This window comes from Mus caroli, unplaced genomic scaffold (genome assembly GCF_978045245.1).
Source record: "Mus caroli unplaced genomic scaffold, Mus_caroli_1 scaffold_11, whole genome shotgun sequence".
NCBI lineage: Eukaryota > Metazoa > Chordata > Mammalia > Rodentia > Muridae > Mus > Mus caroli.
In genome coordinates, this window is record NW_028227266.1 from 87,937,360 (window position 1) to 87,959,288 (window position 21,929).

General features: G+C 42.6%; 1 protein-coding gene across 7 annotated transcripts in view; it reads left to right on the forward strand.

The window, feature by feature from the left end:
• Positions 1 to 21,929, forward strand: part of LOC147002106 (5-formyltetrahydrofolate cyclo-ligase) — a 91,790-nt gene that overhangs the window by 31,115 nt on the left and 38,746 nt on the right. For 5 of the 7 annotated variants that reach the window (XM_085827869.1, XM_085827875.1, XM_085827873.1 and 2 more), the window contains one exon: positions 14,479 to 16,868. The exons of the other annotated variants lie outside the window; for them this stretch is intronic. In XM_085827869.1, the coding sequence (XP_085683995.1) occupies positions 14,479 to 14,711 (233 nt within the window). In that variant the 3' untranslated portion in view covers positions 14,712 to 16,868. Of the gene's footprint in view, positions 1 to 14,478; positions 16,869 to 21,929 lie in introns of those variants that run through there. 7 annotated transcript variants of the gene reach the window in all.

The following is a 21,929-nucleotide window of genomic DNA, read 5'->3' on the forward strand; positions in this document are numbered from 1 at the left end:
AAGTAATTGTTGTTTCCTGTTATTTTTGTTGTTAAAGTTGGCATTCTGTTCTTGTGGCTGTCTTCTTTTAGGTTTGTTGAGGGATTATCTTCTTGTTGTTTCTAGGGCGTGGTTCCTGTCCTTGTATTGTTTTTTTTTTTCTGTTATTATCCTTTGAAGGGCTGGATTCGTGGAGAGATAATGTGTGAATTTGGTTTTGTCGTGGAATACTTTGGTTTCTCCATCTATATTAATTGAGAGTTTGGCTGGGTATAGTAGCTTGGGCTGGAGTTTGTGTTCTCTTAGTTTCTGTATAACATCCGTCCAGGATCTTCTGGCTTTCATAGTCTCTGGTGAAAAATCTGGTGTAATTCTGATAGTCTTGCCTTTATATGTTACTTGGCCTGTTTCTCTGACTGCTTTTAGTATTCTATCTTTATTTAGAGCATTTGTTGTTCTGATTATTATGTGTCGGGAGGTATTTCTTTTCTGGTCCAGTCTATTTGGAGTTCTGTAGGCTTCTTGTATGTTCATGGGCATCTCTTTCTTTAGATTTGGGAAGTTTTCTTCTATAATTTTGTTGAAGATGTTTGCTGGTCCTTTGAGTTGAAAATCTTCATTCTCATCCACTCCTATTATCCGTAGGTTTGGTCTTCTCATTGTGTCCTGTATTTCTTGGATGTTTTGAGTTAGGATCTTTTTGCATTTTACATTTTCCTTGATTGTTGTGCCGATGTTCTCTATGGAATCTTCTGCACCTGAGATTCTCTCTTCCATCTCTTGTATTCTGTTGCTGATGCTGGTATCTATGGTTCCAGATTTCTTTCCTAGGGTTTCTATCTCCAGTGTTGCCTCATTTTGTGTTTTCTTTATTGTGTCTACTTCCCTTTTTAGGTCTAGTATGGTTTTGTTCATTTCCATCATCTGTTTGGATGTGTTTTCATGTTTTTCATTAAGGACTTCTACCTGTTTGATTAGGTTATCCTGTTTTTCTTTAAGGATTTGTAACTCTTTAGCAGTGTTCTCCTGCAATTCTTTAAGGGATTTTTGTGCTTCCTCTTTACTGTCTTCTACCTGTTTACCAGTGTTCCTTTGTATTTCTTTAAGTGTGTTATTAAAGTCCTTCTTGAAGTCCTCTACCATCATCAGGAGATATGCTTTTAGATCCGTGTCTAGCTTTTCCATTGTGTTGGGGTGCCCTGGACTGGGCGAAGTGGGAGTGCTGGGTTCTGATGATGGTGAGTGGTCTTGGTTTCTGTTAGTAAGATTATTACGTTTACCTTTCGCCATCTGGTAATCTCTGGGGTTAGTTGTTGTTGTTGTCACTGTTTAAAGATTGGAGCAGAAGCTGTGTTCCACTCACCAGCAGTCTCAAAATCTTGTGGCGGGGGTCGTGGGTAGCTTGAGGTACCCCGGTGCTGGTCCAGCCGGAAGAGGCCTGTGGTCCTACTCAGGCCGGTTTTCTGCTTCCCTGACTAATGCAGTCTCTGGTCCCGCGAGCAATTGGATTGGAGCAGAAGCTGTGTTCCACTCTCCAGAAGTCTTAAGATCCTGTGGCGGGTGTTGTGGGTAGCTGGCGAGTGTCAGCCGATCCTGCGCCCTAACTACCCCGGTGCTTTTCTGAACGGAAGAGGCTTGTGGCCCTATGTAGGCCGGATTTCTGCCTCCCCAACCAAAGAAGTCTCAGGTCCCGCGTGATTGGACTGGAGTAGAAGCTGTGTTCCACTCACCAGCAGTCTCAAAATCCTGTGGCGGGGGTCGTGGGTAGCTGGCAGGTGTCATCCGACCCTGCGCTCTAGCTACCCCGGTGCTGATCCGGCAGGATGAGGCCTGTGGCCCTACTCAGGCCAGTTTCTGCTTCCCTAACTCCCTTTCTTCTTTTTATCCTTTTTTTTTTTTTTTTTTGAACGTTACATAACCAGAGGAGACTCAAGTTAGAGAAAAAGCATAGGAAAATCTTTCACCTCTTCCCACTTATATTTTCCTGTTTAGACAATAAAATACATGAATATCATTCATTTGACTCTGAATTGTTGTGCGTCTCCCCCAAACTCAGTGCCAAAAATAACACAAAGGAATGCCATTTGGACTAAGATAATACCATCTCTGAACTTTTTTTTCGTAGTGAAAATAATTTGATCTCCCCTTCCTTAATATTCTTTTTAAATCTTCTAAGATAGGATGAACTGAAGGATTGATTTTTCTCTGTCCTTAAGCCCTAAGGGAGATGCCCCAGGCAAGGGCTGGCACTCTTCACTGTGAAAGAGCAGGGAGTAAGGATCTGGGCCTTAGTGGCTGATATGCATGTTCAGGGACTGGCTGTTCCATTTTAGTGGCCAAAGTAAAGTGTGGCTGGGTTCCAGTGAATCTTTATAGCCGTATTTGGTGGGGAGGCTGTGGGTTGCAAACAGGTGTAGTTGAAGAATCTGAGGAGATGGCTGGGGAGATGGCTCAGTGGGAGAGAGTGCTTGCTTCCCAAGCCTCAGGTCCCAAGTATAACCTCCCAGCACCCAAGCAAAAAGCCAGGCATGCCATTGGAGTGCTGTGGGAATGTGGAGACCAGAGGATCCCTCGTGCTTGACTCTACCTCAGAAGAATCAAGCAGAGAGTGAGAGAACATTAGATGTCCTTCTTGGGCATACCAGTAGGCTCACAAAATGCATGCACATATGTACATACATACATACATACATACATACATATATGCATTTACTAAAAGAAAATAGCTGTACACTGTTTTTGCCCCACACTCACACAGAATTGGTTCACCTCTTCCCACTTTGTCTCTTGGCAACCAGCTTTGTATCTTTCATACATAGTTACGATTGCTATTCATAGGCATAGCAGAGATGGTCATACTGTCTAATAAAATAATGTTGGATTATTGTTACTTTTTATCTTAATATCTATATCATATTTTCAGATAACGTGTTAGCCAGGATATAATTACATTTTTAAGTGCTTAAGAAAATAACATGCGTTGAAGTTTGTCTCCTGAAGACTAGAATTTTAGAGCATTCATACACACACATATAATACATGTATGCACACTATACATACATACATACATACATACACACAGACATTTACTAAAAGGAAATAGCTGTGCTCTGTTTTGTGTTAACTTTCCTTGGGAAGGTGTGAAACAGCAATAACTTAACCCAGATGTAGCCCTAACAACAAATCTACCCTCGACCATCATGGTAAACCCATGAGTTTGTTTATAGGAACGTGGGTAAGGGGTTACTTTCAGAAGAGTGGGTAGCCCCCAAACGCAACAGCTGCATCACTGCGCAGTCCTACCCCATCACAGATGATGGTGTGCAGACTCTGTCACAGAGTTCCACTTTCAGTTAACCTCCTCTCTTGTTATATACTGCAGCATCTCCTAATAGCACTCACAACCGATTTGTGGGAAGGAGTAATGGCCAGAATCCCAGATGAGGATCCTGTAGTCTTCCTTCTACTCCTTCTATGAGGAAAGGGGGAGAATAGCTCTGTTACCATTACTGTAAACTTGCTTTTATTATATTTTTGTTCTTATTTTGCTAACATGGCTATGGACCAAAGTCATCTCTATTCCATCACACCATTGGGACAGTCATTTTTGTCCAGATAAAACTAACAAAAACTCAGTATTTTTTGATCATAAAGATGAGACATAAAGTAAAAAACTAAAAACAACCCATCTCCACGCCCAGAACTAACTACTAATACTCACCATGTTCAAACATTGCTGGATGTGTTTGTTAGCGACTACTGAACTCAGTCTTTTTCACTTAACAATTGCTACAAGCTTATAAAGGGTGACACATTATAGACTAAAGGGTGAGCTGGAGGGTTAACCTTTGTACTTTAGTGCAGTGCCCCCACTCCTGCCCAGCAGCCCTTCCAGCTGCCATCCTCCTGGCACCATAGACATACTCTCCCTACTCCCACACCCTAAGATGGCCAGTGTTCCCTACCAGTTACTACTTACAAGTTGCCAGTCCTTTTACTGGCCCCTTCATTGAGTTTCTTTTCTCAGTTTGTGTGCCATCTGCGCACACTGTGGCCCAAGCCTGACTAGTATAGATGCTGCATTCCATGTGACTGAGCTTGCTTCCATGGCAAGATTTAGTATATATTCTTTGTCTGCCTTATCCTCCAGCAAGAGGCTCTCATCCTTCCCATCCCTGGAGTCTCCACATCACTGGCTATATGACTTTGTCAATTTACATTCTGTCTTTGAATCTTGAATTTCCCATTTGGAGAAAGCAGATGATAATGTGTCTTGTGGGGTGTGTGGGCAGGTGATGTAAGGATGTGTCTATGAAGTGGGCAGTATAACTTAACAGTGAGCATCAAGTATCAGTGCCATTGGTCCTGATTTTCTTATAGACACTTCTCAGAGGATCCTCTGTATAAGGAAAGGTGCTTTGTAGCCACAATGCTTTCCCATCACATCTTTCTAGAGCCACCATTTCAGAGAGCCTGCATGGCTCATGCTCTGCTCCTGGCTGGAGCATTTCTTGTAGATGGCTCCTGTCTACATTTCTAGGGGACAGCAGATGGTGGTAGAGAGCTAGGTTTGCTCTTGGCTGGGTTTGTGCAAAAGTCTAAATAATTCTTTTAAGAAAAAAATTTCAAGAGCCAACAAAGAATAGGCATTTTTTTCATATCCATAAGTATAAGAGAAGCCTTCATTTATTTGAACACATTATTAAGTTTTGACATTCTTTCCTTATGTATTTACTTAGTCACTCTGTAAAGCTGGTATTTGTCCCATCTTAAGAAGAAGCTGGGTTTCAAGGAGAGCTTCAGTTACTTAGAAGTTTCTAACAACCCTTGGTTGTTGTGGGGTCTACACCCAGTGATCTGTGTGGAGGCCAGGGCACTTGACTGGTTGCTAGTCTTCTAGGCTCTTGCCTTCACACAGAAGGTTGATATTTAAGAGAATTTCACATTTCTGGCTCTGTGTACCATGCGATAAAAATTCACAAGGAGTGATGTGAAGGTGTATGGTCCCCTTTTCACGCAGGCCCTTCTTTTCCCCAGTTCTTCATCTCAGAGGCTGTTACTTTTCTATGTATCCTTCCTGGGGCAGACTCACAGGAAGGCACAGGCATTACAGAGAGAAGGGGACTGTTTTCACAGGCCATCTTAGTTTGACTTTTGCCCTTGGAAATTTTTAGGCTGCTATGCTAGGGTAGAAGCTGTTGTGCAGAAACACTCAGCACTTATACCATATGCACGTCAAGTTTCTTCTGTGTTTCAGTTCTGCCCAGAAGAATCTAAATCCTTGTCTCCATTGACTGTAGAAGAAGGTTAGGGCACAGAGAGACATCAGGGTTTACATGAGAGAAGTGATTTGGCAGAAACACAGAAATTCTTCCCTTGTAAGGGACATATAACAGACAAATGCACAAAAGTGGGTGAAGACAGGTGCTCGCTGGCCTTAAGTCATGGTCTCCATTTCTACCACTATGCATATATGGCCCTGATCTAATTATTTCTTCAGGGATACAAAACCCTGAAAATCTCAGTGGGTTCCCTCTGGATCCCAGTCCATGACTGTAACTACTTCCTTCGTTTAAACACAATGTTCATGGGATTAAATAAAGCCTTGCATTCATAATGTACTTAGGCTTTCATGGAAGGCATAGATAGACTGTCTCATGCTGTGATCCACATGACATTAGCAGAATGTCCTCTTATACCCAGGAGTACATTGTACCTGGTGTTGTATGGTTGGCCTAGTGCCCTGGTGATGAATGTGGATTCTGTATTTTGATACAAGCTTTGGTGCCTGTGTCAAAGCAAGAATATTAAGTTAACAATGTCAAAGTGAGCAGTCAGGGGCCATCCTGTCTTCAGATGTATATGATTCTACACTAAGATTTCCAAAGGCTGGTACATGTTGAGACAGAGAGAAAATGCCTTTGAGATGTACATATTTTTAATTACCTGCTTTCATTAGGTGATTTAGTTGATTAGTTCTTCCTGGGTTTATGGGTTTCCCTTTTTCTTAATTTTTATTACATTTGTGTGTGTGTGTTGTATGGAGTCAGAGGACAATTTTGGGGAGAGTCAGTTCTCCCTTTCTACCATGTGGCTTGATGGCAAGCACCTAAACCATCTTGCTAGACCAGAAAAATTTTTTTCAAAACCATTTATACCTGAAATCAGAAGTGGACTGTGTCTTATTGCAACCCTTAATTGGTTTTGTTTATTATCTCATGTGTGTTTCATTGTTTTCCCTTTGAGGAGCAAGCATCCTATGTCAGTCTGCTCTAGCACAGCCAGTATGAGTTCAAAGTATTGATTTCTGAGTTCATCACAAGAGCTGTCATGAGGTACTGGCACTGTGTCTTGTTTGGGATTTCCAACTCTTTGTGTCCTGAAAGCATGGTTGATGGACATGTCTGAGTCTCTGCAGTCACTTGTATGACTTCAAGAGTAGGCATACAGGCGTTAAGGTGACATTTCATGTTACTACGTTAGGGATACTGTATTAGTCAGGGTTCTCTAGAGTCACAGAACTTATGGATAGTCTCTATATAGTAAAAGAATTTATTGATGACTTACAGTCGGCAGCCCAATTCCCAACAATGGTTCAGTCGCAGCTGTGAATGGAAGTTCAAGGATCTAGCAGTTACTCAGTCTCACACGGCCAGCAGGCGAAGGAGCAAGAGCTAGACTCCCTTCTTCCAGTGTCCTTATATTGTCTCCAGCAGAAGGTGTAGCCCAGATTAAAGGTGTGTTCCACCACACCTTTAATCCCAGATGAAAGGTGTAGCCCAGATTAAATCTCCTTAAACTCGGAGATTTAATCTTCTGGAATCCATAGCCACTATGTCTCAAGATCTCCATACCAAGATCCAGATAAGGATCTCCAAGCCTCCAGATAAGGGTCACTGCTGAGCCTTCCAATTCTGGATTGTAGTTCATTCCAAATATAGTCAAGTTGACAACCAAGAATAGCCACTACAATCCACCCCTTGTCAACTTGACACAAATAATATCTCATGTTCACATGAAACAATAACAAGTTTGTGAATACGCCTAACATGATATAACTATCCCTCGTACAATCGCAAACGCATTTGTAAATTTACAATGGGGCATTCATATTACTTTATAATCCTCGTTTCTGCAACTGGTTACGTGGCCTTAATTGGTATTTATAACTACCTTCCTCTACTACCCATTCTGTATTTCCTTCACCTTCGGCCAGCACCTCAGCAGGTCTTGGCTCTTTTCCTGGAGGATTGACCCATACCTTCATTCCTGATGGGTCTGCGTCCTTTGTCATCCTGCTTGGATTAGGCTGTTGTAGTTTCCCATTGACTTTAATCACAGGACATGGTAGTACTAGGAGACGCCCTAAGGGATCTCCTACACTCCAGACATAATCTTGCTTACCTCCATTGTGAAGAGGTAATCCAATTTCCCCATGGTAATCTGGATCTATCACTCCTCCTAACACGGTTATTCCTCTTTTAGCCTGTTGGTTTAAGGGCATTAGAAGCCCAAAATGACCAGGGAGAAGTCTGAGCTTCCAGTTCAATGGAATGTTTGTTGTAGCTCCTGGTAGGAGCACTCCCCTCTCTGGAGCCAAAACTTCTAGGCCAGCAGAACCTAGAGTTATGGGGACAGGAAGCAAAAATTTTCCTAGAGGGTCACTAGGAGTGATAGTAAGTGGAACTATTCCCTTTTCCACCCCTTGATTCCTGGACCCATGAATCCTGGCTATGGGTGAAACTGTACCATATATGGAGCGCTGATTCAAAGCATATACTGCCTTCTGAAGAACTCTACCCCAGCCTTCCAAGCTGTTACCACCTAATTGGCGCTGTAACTGTGTCTTCAAAAGGCCATTCCATCTTTCTATCAGGCCAGCTGCTTCAGGATGATGGGGAACGTGGTAAGACCAGTGAATTCCATGATCGTGGGCCCACTGTCGTACTTCTCTGGCTGTGAAATGAGTTCCTTGGTCAGAAGCAATACTGTGTGGAATACCATGACGATAGATAAGGCATTCTGTCAGTCCATGAATGGTGGTTTTAGCAGAGGCCTTACGTGCAGGAAAGGCAAATCCATAGCCAGAATAAGTATCTACTCCAGTAAGAACAAAACGCTGTCCTTTCCATGAAGGAAGTGGTCCAATGTAGTCAACCTGCCACCAGGTTGCTGGCTGGTCACCTCGAGGAATGGTGCCATATCTGGGGCTCAGTGTTGGTTTCTGCTGTTGGCAGATCTGGCAATCAGCAGCAGCTGTAGCCAGGTCAGCCTTGGTGAGTGGAAGCCCGTGTTGCTGAGCCCAAGCATAACCTCCATCTCGACCACCATGGCCACTTTGTTCATGTGCCCATTGAGCAATGACAGGGGTGGCTGGGGAGAGAGGCTGACTGTCCACAGAACGGGTCATCTTATCCACTTGATTATTGAACTCCTCCTCGGCTGAAGTCACCTTTTGGTGAGCATTTACATGGGACACAAATATCTTCACATCCTTTGCCCATTTGGAGAGATCTATCCACATACTTCTTCCCCAGATGTCTTTTTCACCAATTTTCCAATTGTGATCTTTCCAAGTCCCTGACCATCCAGCCAATCCATTGGCTACAGCCCATGAGTCAGTGAATAATCGTACATCTGGCCATTTCTTCTTGCAAACAAACTGTAATACCATGTGTACTGCCCGAAGTTCTGCCCACTGTGAAGATTTCCCTTCATCAACACTAAGCCACGGAATATCAGGCATCTCCAAGTCATTTCCTGTAGGCCATCTTTTGATAAACACCTCAGCCAACCATTCAAACAAACTTTTGACACCTTTTTTAACCATGCGAGCTTCCGTATTAAACCTAGAATCTCCACTCAGAGGGCCCATGTCAATAAACTCAGCCTGCTCTAGTTTTATGTTCCTTCCACCCTTATCCCACACCCTTAAAATCCATTCCCATACATATTCACCAGGTTTCTGCTTGAATGAATTAGCAAACTCATTAAGCTCCTTAGTAGTGTAGCGAATTTCCTCATGGACTACACTTTCTACCTCCCCTCTAGGAGCCTGTTTTGCTTTGAGTCTTGTTACAGGTCTAGAAGAAACTATTGGTGGGCCTTGAGAAACATCAGTAGTGAAAGTCATTGCTGGTTTATCAGACTCTGCAAAATTAATTTCCTCATGTGGGGAAGGCATTATTTCAAGGGGTGGGGCTGAGGGTACTACTTCCTCAGGTGGGGCAAACCCTTGAGAATCTGAAGATTCAAAATTCTCAGCTTCAACATGGTCTTCCCACACATCCCCGTCCCAAGTTATAGGATCCCATTCTTTGCCAATTAGTGCCCTTACTTTAACTGTCGACACATTCTGAGGCTGAGACTTAAATTTTCGCTGTAGTTCAGCCAACCTTACAATGAGGGTTTCAGTTTGATTTTCTGCAACTTGAGCTCTATTGCTGCAAGAGAGAAGATTCTCTTCAAGGACACACTTAGCAACTTTTAGATCGTTTACTTGTGTCTGGAGCCTTTCGATTTTATCACACAACTCCTTCCTTTCATTCATCATTTTTTCCCCAGATACTAAGAGCAGCCAGCCAGTAAAATCATTTTCTGATTTTTTCCCCATCTTGTAGAAAGCTTTGTGCACTGAATCACCTAATTCATTAAGAAAATCAAGGGCATTAGCTTCTTTAAGTTTGAAATATAGTTTCAACCATGGGTCTTCAAAATTCTCTGAGCTCCCAGGAGGGAGAGAATCTGGAGAGGTTTCAGTAGTTGAAAGTGCTGGTGGCTCAACAAGCCAATTCCAATATTTTAAAAGATTCATCCTTGTACTTCTGTTACTCTAGAACCACTCCTGGTACCAAATTCTGTATTAGTCAGGGTTCTCTAGAGTCACAGAACTTATGGATAGTCTCTATATAGTAAAAGAATTTATTGATGACTTACAGTCGGCAGCCCAATTCCCAACAATGGTTCAGTCGCAGCTGTGAATGGAAGTTCAAGGATCTAGCAGTTACTCAGTCTCACACGGCCAGCAGGCGAAGGAGCAAGAGCTAGACTCCCTTCTTCCAGTGTCCTTATATTGTCTCCAGCAGAAGGTGTAGCCCAGATTAAAGGTGTGTTCCACCACACCTTTAATCCCAGATGAAAGGTGTAGCCCAGATTAAATCTCCTTAAACTCGGAGATTTAATCTTCTGGAATCCATAGCCACTATGTCTCAAGATCTCCATACCAAGATCCAGATAAGGATCTCCAAGCCTCCAGATAAGGGTCACTGGTGAGCCTTCCAATTCTGGATTGTAGTTCATTCCAAATATAGTCAAGTTGACAACCAAGAATAGCCACTACAGACACTTTCCATCATAATGTGTTTGTTTTTAGGTGAAGGTGGTTTTGATTGACGTTTCATAGTTGATATGTGATAGTGCTAAGATTTCAACCTGGTAGCCTGTCTAGAAGCCTGCACAGCCCATCTCTCAGTAAAATGTGGGGACTGAGTGAAGTTCTTCTACAAAGAGCCTCACTTGTATCAGGAATTCTACAAAGCTTAGAGTTTATGGGATTGCGGGGAGTTGGTATGCTGCAGATTTATAACTAAATTATAATTGCCCAGTGAAATCCTTTTGTAACAATGTATTAACAAACTACTAGCTTGCACCAACCCAAAGGCTACGAGTGCCACCAGATACCACCTGAAGCCTATTCCTAATTCCCCAGTTTTTCTGTCACTGGCCGATCTGATGCTCCCACCATGTATTTGGAAAATGCCTTGATTTATGACCTTCTTTTGTTCTGTAATTAATAAATTCTCCACAAAACTCTTACCTCCATACCCCTGAACATGGCGTTTGGCATAGCTTGACTCCACATTCCTGGCTCAGGATCACTGATACTTGGCTTTGGAGTAATTTATCCCTTATTCCCTTTGAGGAGAGAGCTGTGTTTTCGCATTCGTCATGGCCCTAACATAGTTGTCCCGTGGCTGTTTCTCCTATCCCTTTGCACAGACACACTTGAACCCATTAGCAGTGGAGACCCCTTAGATCTTGAATCTTGACCTCCCTCTTTGAACTGAGTGACTCTAAAGAATCCTTTGAGCTCTCTGAATTGCTTTTCCTGTGTGAAGAGCAGGCTGCACCTTCCTCCTGCCTGCCTATAGATGTAGCAATTTTCCTCACCCCTTTTATTCCTAGGGGAGAGGAGAGTGCTGGGCATTGGTGGACACTGCTCCAATGTTGGCTCCTGAACTCTGCTCTTCTTGACCCTGCTCTGTAGTTCAGTGTCAGGTGTCTCCTGTAGTGATTAAAGCAGATAACTACATGGATATGGTCAGGAGCCACAGGTTGTCATTAGGTCCTTCACTCTCATCCTTCCATTTTCGGGAGTGCTGAGCAATAAGGAATCCTAAAAGAAAGGAAGGAAGGATTCCCATTGCTTATTGGACTCAAAGGCAAGAGTTGCTAACTGCATAGTGATTTGACAAAAGAACTGCATGGCAGCTTAAGTAAGGCTCATTGCTATATCAGATGAGGTGGCCTTGGGATTGTAACACAGATACCCAGGCAGACAGTCACAAGTGGGTTTGTGAGACATGGATTCATTGATATAACTGATGTCACAGAAATACAAGGGAAATGAAATGATGTGGAGGGTAATGACCTGAAGACTAGGGTAGGTTTTGCATAGACAAGTAAAGACATCTTGGATGTTATCATTAAAGGTGATATACTTACTAAATGCACTTTTTGGATTTTTTCTTTTCTTTTGCTTGTTTCCTTCCTTCCTTCTTTCCTTCCTTCCTTCCTTCCTTCCTTCCTTCCTTCCTTCCTTCCCTTCTTCCTTCCTTCCTTTCTTCCTTCCTTCCTTCCTTCCTTCCTTCCTTCCTTCCTTCCTTCCTTTAGCAATTGCGGTAGCAGTTCTATGGGCAGGGACTCAAAGGCCAGAGTTCCAGGTAGAATGCCAGGACCTCTGCAGGGCAGTTTCAGGTCCCTGAGTTACTCAATGGTCCAAAGGCCATTCTCACCTCTGCTTAATAGCTATAGAGTTTCACGTTTAACTAGTGTCCATGCGAGGATAGACTTACTCATAATGTCACTTCTTTAATCCAAATATATTTACCTTAAACTTATTGAAGTCAGAGGTGCCATGCCAGGATTGATCTGTCTGAAGATAATGTACTCATCTTTCAGGGTCTTTGTGCTGTAGCAGTCTATTAAAATCTAAGCATGAAGGATGGCTTGGAAAAAATTATGGCCTGCAAGGAAAATTGCTGTCCAGCCAAGTCGACAGAGACATATATACTCAGCTCTGTAAGACAGACTCTAGGGAGAAGCAGAACAAGCCCAGGGAGGAGTAGGAGCAGCAGCAAACTTGATCCCAGCGTGAGGGCTGAGAATGGCTTTCCTTGACTGTTTTTCTCCTCTGGTCTCTTCCTCCACCAGCAGGAATGTGATGGCTCCAGAATTCTGCCTTTTTTCTATATGAGTTGGTGCTGGTGAATATCCCGGCTATTGCCATACCTTTTTGTTGCTTTGCTTGTATAGTTTGTTTTTTATTATGTTAACTAGTAACCCATATGAGATGTTACCTCTTAAAATTTTAGGTCTAGAGTATACTTATTTTGGCCATAAACACAGGGTCCTAACAGACCGCTGGAACTTGTCCATCTTGCTTGGATGAGATGCTTTGCTTATCAAATAGTATCTTCGCCTGGTCCCTGACAAATGGCATTCTACTTCCTGTTTATAAAAGTTTTACTCTTCTAGATACCTAATATAAGTGAAGTTATACAGTGTGTGTTTATAGGATTTTTTTTTCTATCTAGCACAGTGTTTTCTTGGTTCATCCATGTCCACTATTACAAAATTGTCTTCAATTTTGTGGCAGATTAATATATTACCACATGCATGTGCATGGTTTTGGTTATTTGTTTGTTTTGATCAGTTGTTACTCTGGTGGACATTTCGGCTGTTCTACCTTTGGGCTATTGGGTACACTTCAACATAAAGATGGAAGTGTAAAGATCTGCTGAGATCCTGATTTCAGTGTTTTTGGATAAACACCTAGGAGTAAGGTTTCTAGATCTTATGGTAGTTCTACTTTTAATTTTTTGAGAACTCCGTGTACCATTGTCCTGGCATTTGTTCTTCTACTGTTGGAGAAAAGTGCACACCTGTCATCTCTTATTCCTTGCCCCGGTCGTTCTGCCCCCTATGAGACTGCCACTTGCCCCCTCCCTGTACACCATCCTGCTATCCTTCTTTTGGCTTCCAGGATGTAACTTGACTCTTGACACATTCTTAAAAATCCCATGTCAAGTCAAAATACCCCATGACCAGGACTTCTCACCCAGATAAATTTGCTTATTTTCTACTAGAGTCTCTAGAGCCTTTGCTTCTGTAGCTTTGGGACAAATGATAGAGATGTCGTCTTAGCCTCATGTTACATGTTATTTTAAATGAGCTGTCATCTCCTGAAGGCAAGGACTCTGTGTCCTCTCTGAAGATTTTACAAAACACCTATTCACATGTGGAGAGGCAGAAATCATAGTACATATGTGTGTTACAGTTTAGAAGACAGGAACTTTAAGTTAGTTGCTCTGGAAAGGTTAAGAAGACCCTTGGCAGCAAGGTCCAATGCACAGGACACTGTCCAATCCTATAGAGATAAATTAATGGGACAGGGATAGAAAGGATAGATCAATGACATCACCTTCTTAATTTTTTTTAAGCAAGCAGGCCTTGGAATAGACAGGCAGGCTTAGCGGGTTGGTTTTGACTGCACTTGAACTCTTCAGTGTGGGATGTCAGCAGGCAAGGCGGACATGTACATGGCAGGAACAGGAAATGGGGTTCACCTCATAGGAAGTCATCAGCTGCTTGATGCCAGCACTATTCTATCAGAACATCCTACTTCTAGCATCCTGAGCTGAGAGTCTTTGGCTTCCAGCCGTGGTCTTCCATGCTAGCAGTGCTGTCAGTGTGCTCACCCCACACCTAAGCTTTAAGTCTGAGCCTACCCTAGCCTGTTAGTGGGAGGGAATGGAAGAGGAGTGAGCCTTGTGGACTGCATGATACTCTTAACAGCTGTGGAATAGCTCCATCCTTTCTGTCTTCCCTGGCCTTCTCACATCCCTCCATCTGTCATGATCCCAGGGTACTGGCTCCCAAACCAGACAGGTGTGGAGAATCAGCTACATGCTAGAGTTAAAGGAAGGTCTGAGGTCTGCCCACAGAGAGTCCTCTCACTGATGTGGACAAGGCTAGGAACCTGCCATTTCTATAGAGGCACACCAAAGGACTGCAGAAGGATGGATGCAGGACTAACAACGTTGCTGAAGAATTATTTCCTTTGTCTAACTTGTTTTTTTTTTTCTTTCATGATTTCACAAGGATTATGTACTCTTTTTAAAAATGGGAAAATGATTGATGTTAATAGAAATAACATGCTATCCTGAAGCCGTCATGAAGTAACCATTGATGCTCCAAGTACATTTCTGTTTTCCACAGGTGGACTTGACCTCATCTTCCTTCCTGGCCTCGGGTTTGACAAAGATGGCAACCGGCTGGGGCGGGGTAAGGGGTACTATGACACCTACCTGAAGCGCTGTGTACAGCATCAGGAAGTGAAGCCCTACACCATGGCCTTGGCTTTTAAAGAGCAGATCTGTCCCCAGATCCCAGTGGATGAGCATGACATGAAGGTAGATGAAGTCCTTTATGAAGATTCCCCAGCATCCTAAGTTGCACCACGACGGCTACACTCACTGCTCTGTACCGGTGTAATGAACAGATGTCTATTTTTCTCTTGTCAAAATGAATCAAAACGGCACATTAAAGTGAATATGGATTGTGATTTTAAGTGTAAAAATAAAATGATATAAAATCCTCTTTAGAAATCAATAGAAATTATTAGAATATTAATGCAAATGGAGGTGGAAACCGCAAGGTTTTCAGCTTAGCTTTCTGGTGTCAAGATGGTAAGTTGACCTTTCTGTCTTCTAGTTTAAATGAAATATTTATGAGTATTCGAGAAACAGAAATTGGGTGTGAATGGGGGCACTGTGTCTTAATATGCAGTCATAGGCCTGATTGCTCTGGCATATGGAGACTCAGCTGTTATTAATTGGTTTGGCAGTACTTGGTATGGATAAAATATTCCCCAAGAATATTATTATGCCACCTAATCATGGCTTCATTTACTCACCTTGAAGTTTTGTGCGTGACATTTTGTAGCTTCATGTGGTGAATGGATGGGAATCTTTTGTGGTTTATATACTTTGATCCAGTTGATTGGTCTCTGGCCCTGAGGACTTATATAAGGAAGTATTTCTGTGAATTCGTGGGCTCCATTTGGAAATGGAAGCTGCCATGGACCGGACATTGCCAGATGGCCTCACAGCCAGGGAGAGGTACTTTTGTTGAGGGGAAAGATTTGGTTATCACAGGACACTCAGGGGTCTTCCTTGACATGACTGCTTGCTTGCTTCAACCTGTAGCCTGTCACTAGCTCCTGCTGGCATTGCCTCTGGGATGCAGTCTACATCTGCTCTCTCCTTCCTGTCTTCCTGCTCCTAATTTCTTCAACTCTCAGCATTTCTCAGCTCAAGTAGGCAGGTTTTGTGCTTAGTGTCTTTTGCCTCCAATTTATTTCAGGGATGATCTGATAAGGCATAAATCTAGTGTGGACAATCCGCATAGAAGTCTTTCGGAGACATTTTAACAAGTAGATGCCTTCCAATGTGGGAGAAATCCCTTGTAAGCCCCCCCTTCCTCTATCATCTCTTCCCTCTCCCCTGTATGTCTTTCTGTATGTGCTGCAAGCACCGCAGGCCTTCTGCCCAGTGCAAGCCTGTTTTCCTGCATCTCACTGCTGGCTTCTTTTGTCCTGGGAACTGCTGGGTATCTTCAGGGCTCTGCCCTAGCTTTTTTTCTCCAGGAGGTCTTCCTTGTCTCCCCTCCTGCCAACTCTTGATCCTCTTTCTTCTCTTTCTGTGGCCATTGCCTATTTATCACATTGTCCTATGGAGCAGTTACTAATGTCCATGTTTGTCCCTTCACAAGGCTATAAGTTCGAAAGAGCTTCTTGTCTTCGGTAGATGACTGATAGAGAGTGTTTGATAACATTTTTTAAAGTGTAAAGAGAATATATGTACAATTATTTCACTTTAAACACAGATGTACTTTTTTACATAATAATATACAGTGATATTTTGTGCACAAAGGTAAAAATATATATATTTTTAAAATGTCAATTAAGGCTAAGAGTTGATCTGTACCATTTAGAATATGCAAAGAGAAATGAAAAAGAAATGGAATTACTACAACCTATGATGCCATTAGTACACTGGTTAATCTTATTCAGTGTTACTTCAGCAGCAGGGATGAGGTAAATGTTACTATAACTGGCATGACTGTTGGCGTGAAATAGTTAAATCCTAACATTACAGGGCTCTTGACAGTCGAGAAAGCTTTGCTTTCTCAACCTATGTTATTCTTGTATTGAAAGAGAGCATGTAAGAGCCAGGTGTAGTTAGAATAGACAAATGACTTGCCAGAAATTGCTGGGCACTCAAGATTCAGAACAATCAAAACCCATGTGATCTCTCCCTGTAGTGGTTAATCTTGTAAACCTGACAGGATTCAGAACTTCCACAGAAACATGTCCCTGGGTGTGTTTATGAGGGTGCTTCCTGAAAGGTTTAATCAAACAGTGAAGACGTACCCAGTATGTGGTAACTCTGTCTCATGGGGTGGGATCCTGGACCAAATGAGAAGGGAAAAATGAGTTGTGTACTAATGATCATTGCTCTCTGCTTCCCGACGGTGGGTGCCTCTGGATGCTCTGATGGATTGTATATTGCCAAAATAAATACTTCCTTAAGTTTTTTCTTATCAAATATTTTGGTAATAATGAGCATATCACCTGACACACACCCCTAAAAAGACAGCCATTTCTGTGTGACCAAGCTTGCACCGAGGAATTCCTGCGAAGGTATGGAAGGTCTACACACCCTCCCCGGTGATACAGGGTACAATGACACTGTAGGTAGATTAGGTGTGTAGGTTAGGACATCTATGACCCGGGGAGTGAGCAGCACAGGGTAGGACATCATGGATTAGGATTTGAATCTGCAGTGCTCCCACAGGTTCCTGTTCTGAATAGTTTCCCCCAGGGATGGCATTGTTTGCCTATGGCGGCAGAGCCTAGCTGGCAGAAGTAGGCCATTGGAGGTAGATCTGCCCTGGTTCCTTTCTGACTTTCTGCTTCCTAATCTGCTGTGATGAAGCCCCCTCCTGCTGTGAGTGACACCTCTATAGCATGTCTTCCTTGCCTTCATGAGCTGGAACCCTCTGAAACTGTGAGCCCAACCAAGACATTCCTCTCTTCTTTTGTTTTTGGCAGATATTCTGTCACAGCAATGCAAAAGTAACAAGTTTACACTTTCAGAATGAAGAGAGTCTCAGAAGGAGCCACCTATATAGAGGAGAACTAGTAATTAAATACTAGCCGAACCCACTAACCAGAGAGGAACCAGTGCTGGAAACCATGAGAACCACAAAGAGGTGCATGATACATATTTTATAGAACTATGCTTAATTGAACTAGAACCATATGAAGTTGTAGTCAGTGGTTAAGAATAACTCACATTTAATCTCAGTGTTCCCCTGCCTAAAGAACTGGCTAAATATACTGAGACATGGGTAGCTTCATGCAGAAACAGTTCCTGGCCCCAGATTTTAAAAATTTGTATGTATATGGGGGTAGAGTGGGGGATGAGGGCATGTATGTGTTTCTTGTAGAGACTTCTGAGTTCCAGTTGCTTACATTGTATTTAATAATAAGTATATGTTTAAGTCTTCCTCCAGCCTATAGCTCTTGAAAGTACATTCTCTGAGAAGCTCACAATCATTTCAAGACCCAGTACAGACCCCACCAGAAAATAATAATTCCTGATGAGGGAATGGACCTGCTTCAATGCTGCCCCGTGTCCATTGGGAGGGTACAGAGGGGAAAGGGAAAGGAGGCATGTTGAAGTTAAATTACTATGTCAGAAAGAAAACTGACTCTCCTTCCCACATGAGCCCCCAACTGCCCATAGCTCCGCAAGGATGGGTAGAGGCTCACCAGTCACTTCTCCATGCTAGAATGCTGACTGGCTTCATCTGGTGAAGTTGCCCACAGCTGCTTTGAGTACATGAGTGCAGCTGTCCTGTCATCCAGAAGGCACTGTTTGCTCTGGGCCCCTCCGGCATCTGGCTCTTACATCTTTCTTCTCTTTTGCAGTGGTGTCTGGGCCTTGGGAGGAGGTGAGATATAAAAATTTGCTGAGCAACCCATTGGCATTCATTCTCCCTATTTTGAGTAGTTGTGACTGACTGTATTAATCATCATCTACTGCATCAACTTCTCTGATGAGGTCGCGGGGGGGGGGAGGGGTGTACCATACATATGTGTGTGTGTTTACCATATGTGTGTGTATGTGCATGCCTGTGTTGTTTACCATATATGTGTGTGTGATGTGTGCATGCATGAGCACATATGCCTGCAGACCCAGACCCCAAAAGAGGGCATCACATCCCCTGGAGTTGGCTTTATATGTGGTTTTGAAGTTGTGAGCCACATTGAACTTGGCTCCTCTGGAAGAGCATGACAGGCTGCTAAATTGTTAAACCATCTCTCTGGCTTTGAATTTTTAAGACACTACATTCTACTGTGTAGAAACTTTCCATAACAGACCAGATGGCCACTCATTTCTTATGGTCTTCCTATCTATGCAGATGTTCACCACAACAAGCTTTTTAAACTATAGGAGTTGGTTAACTGAGTTTAGGGATCACAACACATACATACAAACGCACACACACACACACACACACACACACACAAATTAGCAAAGTTTAAAGTGTTTTGAATGTACAAGGACTGAAAGTTGATTCAAAATCAAATGTATTTTTGGATCCAAGCCTTTTCTGGCAAGGCTTGCCCATGTTGTATATCACAGGACACCTATGACTACTTCTCCTCCTCTTCCTCCTCTATCTCCTCCTCCTCTTCCTTCTCCATCTTCTCTGCCTCTTCCTTCTCCTTTTTGGCAGGGTCTCACTATGGAGCCCAGGCTGGCCTAGAACTCACTGTGTAGAGCAGGCTGGCCTTGAACTTTCACAGAACCACATGCTTCTACCTGCTGGAATTAAATGTGAACCATCCACATTGTTAATAACTAAGATCACAGATTACTGAAAATATTTAAAAAGTATTAAACTAAGTTAGAAAAAACATGCTTCCATTGTACTTGTGTAAATATGAAAGTGTATGTGCGTCACATGGGTTTTAGAATTCAATTACACAATATAAAGTCATGGCAAAAAGGCATTTTCAGTACACCCTGTTGCTCCTCCCTTCCTTCTTCCCTCCTTCTCTTCCTTTCTCTTCCTTACTTCTTTACCTCACTCCTCTTCTCCCTTCCCTCCTCTCCTTTCCTTCTTCTACCTGTCATGGATCAAGCTCAAGGCTCCATGAATGCAGGCCAGGATTCTATCTAGGAACCACACCTTCAGTCACAACACCTCTTCGAAAAGTAGGTTTCATCTCTGTCTTTGATGACACATGGCCATTTACCTGAAAGATTCAAATTGCATCTCTTAATATATTGAAAACATTTGCTTAGGTAGCAATTGGCCAGTTACCACAATAGTCTATAAAAGTCAGAAAGTTTTCAAGATATCACAAAGAGTTGTGAATATTTTACTTGTTTTAAAATGTGATTTTATAAAATGCACATCAGTGAAGCCTGCCTTACTTGGGCATTTCTCCCATGTAAATGTTAGTTCTTCATTGAATGAATGCCACTCTCTGAGTCACATCAAAGACGCCACTCCAGCAGGGATTGGAAACTTTTAAGGTATTTTGAGAAATACCGATTCTCTCTCTCTCTCTCTCTCTCTCTCTCTCTCTCTCTCTCTCTCTCTCTCTCTGTGTGTGTGTGTGTGTGTGTGTGTGTGTGTGTTAATCATATGGGTACACTTGCATGTGTGTGTACATGTATGTAGACATCAGAGGTCAACTTCAAATGTTTGTTGTTCCTCAGGAACCATCCATGTTTTGTATTCAGACAGGGTCTCTCACTGGCCAGGAGTTCACAGAAGACTAGGCTGGTTAACCTCAAGCACCAGGCATCTGCCTGTCTCTACCTTCCCAGATCCTCCATTGCAAGAAGGCTGCTCTTGTGCAGCACACACTGTACAGACTGAGTTACCTCCCGAGCTCTGCCTTACCTCAGCTATAACATCTTCCTGCTAGCCACCCCACCAGAGGAAGTGTTTGTCCTTCATTCAACCTTCCACCCTAGACACTTTATACTTTCATTGAGGTTTTCAGCCTGTCAACGGTGTTTTCTGTGTGTCCTCCTGCGATGCTCACTGACCAAAGAATGCATCTGTCTCTCCCCCATTGTCTTGTCTCTATTTCATTCACATTTCTTTGAAATGAAGAATCTATAGTATTTAAACAGCATGCTATTTTTGTCTTTTTCTTCTAAGGGAGAACACTTTTAAAATGTATAAGTAGTTGCCACTGTATTTAGTGAACAATGTTTCATAGCCTTTAAAATTGGCATCTCAGGATGCCGTACACTGCTGAGTAGGTGAGTTCGCCTTCATTGTCTTCCCTTGTAGCTTCTCCAGCGTTGTAGATGTCACAGTTTTCACTGTGGGTGTTAGATGTGAAAGCCTCCGTGAACCATAGATACACAAACCCTCACTTGGGAAAAATCATTGTGATCCTTTCAAATTTTTGAGCTGACTTCTTGGCAAAACGTAAGTTTATTTCTTGTGAAGCTTGTGAACTGCTTGTGAACTCCAGAAACAGAGGCATCAGCAATTGCTGCTCTCTGTGACTTTGTGATTGATGACTGATGTTTGGTCTGCTGTTGTCTCATCGGAATCTTTTAAAGGCATTTGTCTATTTTAGGAAGGTTGATCTAGTAGAGACTACACAGTACAGTGGGTAAGTCCTTGTTCTTGGGAATCCATGTAGAAACCATTATGTCTCAATGGGCTGAAAGTGGCTAAACAATCCTTCAATGTCTGTATCCTTGAAGCACAAATCCTAAATTACACCAGACAGGGAACCTTCAAAAACGCAGGGTGAGTGGCTGATGTCGGTCTTAATTTAACTTCTAGGAAAACTTAATTGAATTAAATTGTGAACTCCATCAAAGGACTCTCAGGAGTAGGGTAATAGAAACGGGAATTTCTTTGAAATTCCCCACTTTTTTCCTACCATCAGTCACAAGTACTTCCTGTTTTAACATTCTGGTCTGTTGTGACAACAGACTACCCTAATGCAATTGGACAAAATATGCTCACTTGCCGGCGATATGCTTTTTAAATAAATGTGATATACTTAAAAGCACACTTTCAGAGCTTTCAGTTGTGAGTGGAAATGCAAGGACCATACTGTAAATGGGGAGTACTTGTTTGATCACAGAATAATCCTCTTTAGAATTATAATTCAAGGATGTGGTCTTTCCCCCTCAAGCCTAGAGATTATGACTACTGAATTTTTCTGAAGATCTGGGTTGATGTGCCCATGGAAGCTCACTGCAGAATAAATGCACTGCTGTATTGCCTAAATATTTGCTGTCCTTCAAATCTGGCATGAGATGAGATGAACCTCGCTTCCAATACATATTTATGTGTATACATTGGAATATATATACTAATTAGAGCCAGTCGAATGTAGACATTACTTATCAGTGCTTTTTATTGTTTCTTATTACTTATCTCCTCAAGCTCTCTTCTGTGCTTGTGAGCACTACACCCATAAAACATCCCCTGCCTGCTTAAGAGCCTTTACTGCAGTTCTGTTGATTACAAAATAAGGCCCAAAGGGTGTTTTCCAACCAGGTTGCAATTATCACACCATCCACTCAAGACCAGTAAGACCAGTTACATTC